General features: G+C 36.9%; 1 protein-coding gene across 1 annotated transcript in view; it reads left to right on the top strand.

Moving 5' to 3' along the window:
* LOC137620852 (uncharacterized) overlaps window positions 1–9,185 on the top strand; it is a 38,034-nt gene that overhangs the window by 13,549 nt on the left and 15,300 nt on the right. The window contains exons 8-9 of the mRNA XM_068351300.1: window positions 17–191; window positions 5,410–6,265. Coding sequence (XP_068207401.1) covers window positions 17–191; window positions 5,410–5,531 — 297 coding nt within the window. The 3' untranslated portion in view covers window positions 5,532–6,265. The remainder of the gene's footprint in view (window positions 1–16; window positions 192–5,409; window positions 6,266–9,185) is intronic.

The raw sequence follows: 9,185 nt of genomic DNA, 5'->3' as shown, positions 1-9,185 counted from the left end.
TTCATTATTTATTTAGGTCGACCGCTATGAGAACATCCTGCATATGCTGGGGATGACGAACGCCACCATCGATTACCTGAAGATGGACATCGAGAAGTCCGAGTTGGGTTTCTTCCGAGATGTCTTCACCAAGTCACCCCATCTGCTGAAGAACGTCCGCCAGATTGGCATGGAACTGCACCACACCATTAGTATGTGTCTAATTCTTTGACAGACAGACAGTGGCGTATGAGAGGTTGGTAAAGCAGGAGATAACTCTGGTTATCTAACACAGGGCCAACGAAAACTAGGTAAAGAAAAAAAAACGACTAGAAGAATAAAAGAGCAATTATTAACCCCCAATGGACGTACTGGTACGTTTCACAAAACTCATACCCCCATGGACGTACCGGTACGTCCTTGCAAAAAACTGCTATTCACATTTTTTTTCCATTTTTTTGATAACTTTATGAGAAACTTCAGGCATATTCCAAAAGAAGGAGACCAACCTGACCTCTCTATGACGAAAATTAAGGCTGTCAGAGCAATTTAAAAAATATATATTGCAAAATGTGCTTTAAAAAAACGCCTGGGAGTTAAGGGTTGGAAAGTTCAAAATAGCCTGGGGGTAAAAGGGTTAACTTGAAACTAAGTTATAGGAGGCTTCTAAAGAATGTACTTTGGTTTGGATGATAAAATAATGTATAATTTTCTTCGTTTTCTCAGTTAAGATTCTTTTTATGAAATATCCATAGAGTTGTCATAGTTGTTTATTCTTCTCATATATACATATATAGGCCTACTCATATATATATATATATATATATATATATATATATATATATATATATATATATATATATATATATGTGTGTGTGTGTATATATATATATATATATATATATATATATAAATAAATAAATAAATATATATATATATAAATAAATGAATATATATATATATATAATATATATATATACATATTGTGATAATATCAGTTGGTCTTAGCTGTTTCTTACTGTCAATGTTTGAGTATTCATATTGTTTTGTTTATTGTTTTGTTCTTCCTATGTTAATGTTTTATAGCATGATTTTCATAAGTTATGTGTTTGTGTTAACATGTGCATTTATGTTGATACTGTATTCATTGTTGCCTTTCTTTGTTACAGATATGGTAGTTTGCTAATGTGTTGAATAAAGCTTGGAAATTATCACCAAGTATTACTGTACTTTCATTACAATTTATTCAACACAAACTCATCATGGCTAAGTTACTGAAGCCGTCTAGACTGGACACGGATCCCAGCTCGTCCAATGCAGCCAAAGAGTGGAAGCACTGGCATAGAACATTCACTAATTTCATAGAAGAAAGTGGAGATGCTGCACCAGACAAGTTGAGGGCATTAGTGAATTGTGTGTCCTCGAGTGTATATGAACTGATCGAAGACTGTAGTACTTTTGAGAGTGCAATCGCTAAACTGGATAGTGTTTATGTCAAGTTGCCAAATGAGATTTTTGCTAGACATGTTTTAGCGACGCGACGACAGCAGTCAGGAGAATCCATTGACGAATTTCTGCGTGAGTTACATAAACTTAGCAAAGACTGCAACTTCCAGCCAGTCACAGCAGAACAATATCGGCAAGAGCTAGTACGTGATGCATTTATCAATGGTATTGCCTCAGTATTTATTCGTCAGCGGTTACTAGAGAATAAGTCACTGAATCTGGAAACTGCACACAGTCAAGCTCGTACGTTGGATCTTGCCCAGCGCAGTGCCGACGCATATGCATCGCCACCTGTTCCTCATACGGCTGCTTTAGTTCCAGAGCGGCAGGCGCAGCCAACCGGTGACCAGCAGCAACATCCAACGCAAGAGGGAGCTGAAGGAAGTTCACCGGGAGGTTCAGCTGTTGCCGCTGCCTACTTATCAAAGAGAAAATGTTATTTTTGTGGTAATGCACTTCACAGTACAGGTAGAGTGAGTTGTCCCGCACGTAATGCCACATGCAACAAATGCGGTAAAACAGGCCATTTTGCAAAAGTCTGTAAATCGAAAATTTCAGGTAGTACCACTGCTACATTGTATAATCCCACTTTACTTGCAATAACTGCCACTTATCCAAATAATCTTTCACATGCAGCTACAAACATCACTGTAAATGGCCACTCATTGAAGGCACTAGTCGATTCTTGTAGCTCAGATAGTTTTATACGTGAGGAAGTAGCGCAGAGACTAAACCTGACAGTAGTCCCTGCAAGCTCAGCGGTCTCAATGGCATCAAAATCGTTCAATGCTAGTTCCTCTGGATTTGTCATAGCAGACTTGGTTCACCTTGATCAGAGATATCCCTGTATACAGCTAGGGGTCCTGAAGGATTTGTGTTGTGATGTCATTTTGGGTTATGATTTCCAAAAGCAACACCAGAGCGTGAGTTTTCAATATGAAGGGAAAAGACCAAGTTTGAAGATAACTGGCGCCAAACCTGTTTGTTTACTAGCGACAGCTGACATAGATGAACCGTCATTGTTTCCGAACTTACCTCGACAGTGTAAACCCATTGCAGTCAAATCCAGACGCTATAGTCAAGATGACCAGCTGTTTGTAAAAGACCAAATTTCACATTTACTATCTGAAGGTATCATCGAACCAAGTATATCCCCTTGGAGGGCACAGGTTGTAGTAGTCAAAGATCCACTTGACAGGCATAAAAAGAGACTTTGTATTGATTATTCACAGACCATTAACCAATACACAGAACTAGATGCTTATCCCCTCCCAAGGATAGAGGATATGGTACATGACCTAGCTAAATATAAGGTGTTTTCCACATTTGACTTGAAGAGTGCATATCACCAAATCAGCATTAAAGAGAGTGAGAGGAAGTACACTGCTTTTGAAGGTGCAGGGAAATTGTTTCAATTTTGTAGGATTCCATTTGGTGTGACGAATGGTGTAGCTGCATTCCAAAGAGCTATGGACAAACTAGTTGAGGATGAGAAGCTCAAAGATACTTTTCCATACCTTGACAATATCACTGTAGGTGGAGCATCTCAGGCTGAACATGATGAAAACGTTCAAAACTTCTTGGAGGTGGTTCAGAAACGGAACCTTACCCTCAATGAAGGGAAATCGGTTATTTCTGTTCCTACAATCAATGTTCTAGGGTATTGTGTCGGGAATAATGTTATAAAGCCTGACCCAGACAGATTACGTCCCCTTCAAGAATTACCGCCTCCCACAAATATGGGCTCTCTGCGAAGAGCTCAAGGATTGTTTGCCTATTATGCCAAATGGATCCCTGGTTTTACTGACACGATACATCCCTTAGTGAACACAAAAACTTTTCCACTGAGCGAGCCAGCACTAGCTGCTTTCAATTCTTTAAAAAAACAACTTATGGATGTTTCACTGCGGGCTGTGGATGAGAGTCTTCCTTTTGTTGTAGAGTGTGATGCTTCGGAAGTTGCTGTCTCCGCAGTCTTGAATCAGGGTGGCCGCCCAGTAGCTTTTATGTCGAGAACGCTCCAGGGTAGCGAGTTGCATTATCCAGCAGTGGAAAAAGAGGCCACAGCTATTATTGAAGCGGTTCGCAAGTGGAGCCATTTCTTAGCGAGACGACATTTTACTCTGATTACTGATCAAAGATCGGTGATGTTCATGTTAGACAGCAGGAAGCGAACTAAAATAAAGAACAACAAGATACAAGAGTGGAGGTTGGAGCTGGCATCCTACAGCTATACTATACAGTATCGTCCAGGGAAACAGAATATTGCACCGGACACCCTGACTCGTGCCTATTGTTGTTCTATTTCCTCAATGTCAAGTCTCACTGACATCCATGAGAACCTCTGCCATCCTGGCGTCACTCGCCTTTTGCACTTTGTGCGATCCAAAAACCTCCCATTTTCAACAGATGACGTGAAAAGAGTGTGTGCTTCTTGTAGAATTTGTGCCCAACAAAAACCAAAATTCCATCGTCCAGGAAAAGGAGTCCTCATAAAGGCCACCCAGCCAATGGAACGTCTTAGCATTGATTTCAAGGGGCCTCTGCCCTCTACCACGAGCAATAAGTACATTCTTACGGTTGTTGACGAGTATTCACGTTTCCCCTTTGTGTTTCCCTGTCCAAACATGCATTCGAAAACAGTGATCAAATGTCTTGAATCTATCTTTATCCTTTGTGGAATGCCTAGTTTCATTCATTCAGATCAAGGTGCTTCTTTCATGTCCCAAGAACTGAAACTGTACCTTTCTCAGAAGGGGGTTGCAACCAGCAGAACGACACCTTATCATCCGATGGGCAACGGCCAGGTTGAGAGATATAATGGTATTATTTGGAAATCTATTTGTTTAGTACTCGAAAGTCGTGGCTTGAAGACACAACACTGGGAGATAGTACTTCCTGAGGTTTTGCACTCAGTTAGGTCGCTCTTATGTACAGCAACTAATGAGACACCTCATGAACGTTTTTTCAGGTTTCAGCGACGCTCTAGTCTTGGAAGTACATTACCGTCATGGCTTTTGACTCCTGGACCTGTACTATTGCGACGGCATGTTAGGTCTAGCAAACATGAACCGTTAACTGAAGAGGTTCAACTCATGGATGCAAACTCAATGTATGCAAATGTCAAATATCCAGATGGTAGAGAATCAACTGTGTCTACCCGTGACTTAGCCCCAAGTCCTGCAGGTGCAACGTCTCCTGTACACCATGTTGAACCATCAGGAGAGACGGAGTCCCCAGATACAACTGAAGTGCAGGATACACAAACTCATGATAACCGTGATTGTCATGAATCCAGTGAGCCCACTGAGATAAGAAGGTCCACTCGTGTGTCAAGGCCGCCTGATCGCTATGGATGGGATTAAACCAATACATTTGTTTTGATTAAAGTTGAATTTTCTAGGAGGGGAGAATGTGATAATATCAGTTGGTCTTAGCTGTTTCTTACTGTCAATGTTTGAGTATTCATATTGTTTTGTTTATTGTTTTGTTCTTCCTATGTTAATGTTTTATAGCATGATTTTCATAAGTTATGTGTTTGTGTTAACATGTGCATTTATGTTGATACTGTATTCATTGTTGCCTTTCTTTGTTACAGATATGGTAGTTTGCTAATGTGTTGAATAAAGCTTGGAAATTATCACCAAGTATTACTGTACTTTCATTACACATATATATACATATATATATATATATATATATATATATATATATATATATATATATATATATATATATATATATATATATATATAATATATATATATACATATATATACATACATATATATATATATATATATATATATATATATATATATATATATATGTATATATATATATATATATATATATATATATATATATATATATATATATATATATATATATAAAGACTCTGAAATCCCCACTTTCTTTCTTCAGGTAAACTAGCTAAACACAGGATGTTCTGGAAGTATTTTCACATGCTCAAATGCCACGGATTTAAACTGTTGGAAGCGAGAAGGTACTTTGGACGAACTGAAGCTGTTTGGGTACGGCCGTAGCTGTGAGGAAATCGTCCAAGTAGTCGGAGTCAAGGCCTATAATAAGAGAGTGGAATTTCCGGCAGCTTTGTATACTCGTGGACGAAGCTTTGAGTAACTTGTGTAGCATAAATTTATGTAGGAAAACAAAGTTATTATATGCAGTAATTATCCGTCACTTGATGGTACAGTTGACAAATTTTTGAACGAAATTGAAAGCTAATTTTGCAATGTTATGTAGTTCATTTTGTTAGTTGTTTTTGCATAAGATAGACACGCATGTACATTCATATGACTGCAGACATAAGGAATGCAGTTTTTGTAAACTGAGTTTAAATTTGAGGCTACTATAGATTTGAAATGCTTTGTTGAAAAATAATGTGTGCTCAAGTCGAGCTGTTTTGACAATAGAATATGTTCACTGCGTTATAGATATCTTTCATTGTCCGTGTAAGCCATTTTCTATAATAATAACAATGGAACACAGGATAGCACCTGAATATTGTATTTGCCTCACTAGGTACTGAAGAGCGAAGAAAACAAGACTGAGACCCATAATTCCTACGAAAATAAAAATCAAAGAAGAAGATTAAACCTCGCTGACGTCAAAGTAAAGAAGAAGATTTATTTTCAGTTTCACAAACAACTGCTACGAACAAGCTTTAGTGTATCAACGTTATTTCTTTATTTTATATCTTTCGGTTTATTCCGTAAATGACACCACCATAAGTAAGCTAAATGAAACGATTTAAAAGGTAAGACTGAATGCTAAATTGTAATAGTATACAAGGTGGCTAATCGGCCGGCTTGTTAGGCTAGTGTACCACCACAATCTTGGCTATTAGCGTAGGCCTACATCAGTGTTTTATTCAAATTATTTATTATTAAAGTTATCTGTGTATACCATTTCCCTTTTCACTTATTTGATTTAAAATTGCCTTAATTTCGCTAGCTTATCCAATTTTCCTACCACTATGGTAACCTAAACTTTGCCGGCCAAGCTTAAACGTTCGTTATGCAATGGGAGCTCATCTTAAGGCCCCTAGTTATACATGGTTTCCTAAGACCGAGCAAGGATTGGGCATACCCTAGGTAGGCTACACTTTAAATGACTCCTTACTATTGGGTAGGCTTATTGAACGTTTATGGCGGGGACTATATTGGCCGTACTCTTGCTGTAGCATGATTAACGAAATTACATTATCTTTGTATTAGTCAACATAAATTATTTACAGCCAATGTATAGTACAAAGCAGAGGATAAGTTATTTCATAAATCTGCCACCGGCGTGTTAACCCATAGTGTAAATAGCGACTGATAATTGAAAAGCCTTTTGCGGTATTAGTTATGTTACGATGGACACGTAATATAAAGGTGACAGATACCATGTGCTGACCTGTCGTAACTATCTGAAATTTGGTCATATTGACTGGGTATGTTAGTTCGGAAATGATGGCAAAGTCTGTGGAAATTGTGCGGGACCAGGATACGGATAATTGTGTATTAACTATTTGAGGTGGAATAACACGATACTGAACGAGTTTGAAATAAAGATAAAGCAAACCTTTGACATGAGAGACAGAGACGTAGACGCCTTGTTCATAATAATTCTAACTTTTTAAATAGTTTTTTAGAAAAGGAAACGATGTATTAGAATATGTGAAAGCTTATTATGTATCTTGTAGCTATAAGTGTCACAGACTACTTATAACAAACTATTATTGTTAAGTACGGGGATAGTTACTTTTGACATTAGACTGGATGTGTTGCGACATGGTTGAAAAATTATGCGAATACAGGTCCTGGTGCGAGACAATAAAGCAGTAAACAGAGAAGGATAGTAAATTTATTCTAGGATTTTGGCTAATTCAGGATAGAGCTATATGTTGGCACCACGGGTAGCACAAATATTTGCATACAGGTTTCCAAACGATTTCCTGAACCTCTGTTAATTGTTTTGTTCTTTGTAATTTGAACTTTGATGTGATTCCGTAGGTAAGGGCAATCGTTGTGATTACTTACACCCGATGTCTGCTATTATTTGCCTTCTCTTTAAGCAGGTTCGGTCAGGCCTCGTTACATGCTCATTGTCATTACAACGTGATTCCTTCTGCCACCCTTTTGCTTGTAGGGGTAAAAACATTTGCCACAAATATTATTATTATTATTATTATTATTATTATCCAAGCTACAACCCTAGTTGGAAAAGCAAGATGCTATAAGCCCAAGGGCTCCAATAGGAAAAATAGCCCAGTGAAGAAAGGAAATAAGGAAATAGATAAATGATGAGAACAAATTAACAATAAATCATTATAAAAAACAGTAACAAAGTCAAAACAGATATGTCATATATAAACAATAAAAAAGACTCAGTCAGCCTGGTCAACATAAAAACATTTCATTAATTACAGATTTTTGGCTTGGGGGATTATTAACGTTACCTTAACATGAGTCATGAGTGTGTTCTAAGAATTCAGAAATGCAGTTATTTATATATAGTAAGGATTATCTAATGGGCCAAATAAGTTTGTATTTTTGCCAGTTAAACGACAGCTTTTGCTGGTTGAACTGTTAAACAGCCCATACATTTTGGGGAGTTGTTATAATAAGTACTTTGTACTACTTTGGTATAATTCCAAAATGATTTAAGACATGGCATAGCAGTGACATTTTTAGTAAAATTTGCTTAAAACTTGTGTATATTGATGCACTTTGTCTCGTCTCCTTTATTTTTAGATTGAACGTTCAGTACGTCACATTGAAACCTTCGTAAATGTATTTTTGTAAGTACCATACTTCACTTGAAGCTAACTTATTTTAAGGATATCAAAGTTAGCTTATTTTAAGGATATGTCTGCAAATGTTAAATGTAAAGAAATTGTTTTAACGAGTCCAGTATTTTTTTTCTATTTTTTTTAGCTAGCCTTCACTCTCATAAATCACCAGTTGTGGATGGAATATTTAATCTAACTCGTTGTGGTATAAGCTCACTTTCATATTATATTACTTATTTCATTACACCTTTCTTAATGATCGATTGTAGGTAAATGCTTTGATTTTGCATCTACCTTTAAAAGTCCACGCATACTGAAAAGCCCACTTTTGTAAATTAATAAACTTAAAACTATTGTTCTTAAAGCTTATCACTTGTAGTTTCCAGTAAGCAAAATAGCAATTGGTTACTTGGAAATACGGCATTATGTTGTTTTGGTATCTTGTATTCTTTTGTTAATTGCTGCAAAATCTTTTATATTCCTTATTTCTAAAATCACAATTTCCAAGGGTTGTCTTCATCTACCAATTGCTGTTAAGAATTTCATATTAATTTTATTAAGACTTTTATTACCAAGGACGTATAGGCTAGACGTTAGTATTATAATTAAGCATTTGACATCGTAATCGCTGGAAAGGCAAAGTAATCTGTCCATCTGACTATTTTTCCTCATTCTTAGTTCCAATTACAGGACGGGAAGACCGTAGATCAGAGAATGGTTTCTTGCAATGCCATTTTGATTAAGACCACGATTTTATCAGTTGTTTGTAATACGTCTAATGTAAAGCATATTTTACGTGTTTTTATGATATGGGAGATGGAGATAGGCAAAAGGGAAAATGGGACAGAGATTACAATTCGGTGGAGGTGAAAATTTTAGTGTTCGGTTTGCTTGGTTTCGT

This window comes from Palaemon carinicauda, chromosome 27, assembly GCF_036898095.1.
Source record: "Palaemon carinicauda isolate YSFRI2023 chromosome 27, ASM3689809v2, whole genome shotgun sequence".
In the NCBI taxonomy this organism is placed as follows: Eukaryota; Metazoa; Arthropoda; class Malacostraca; order Decapoda; family Palaemonidae; genus Palaemon; species Palaemon carinicauda.
The sequence above is the reverse complement of the archived record's forward strand: the minus strand, read 5'-3'. Positions and strand labels throughout refer to the sequence as shown.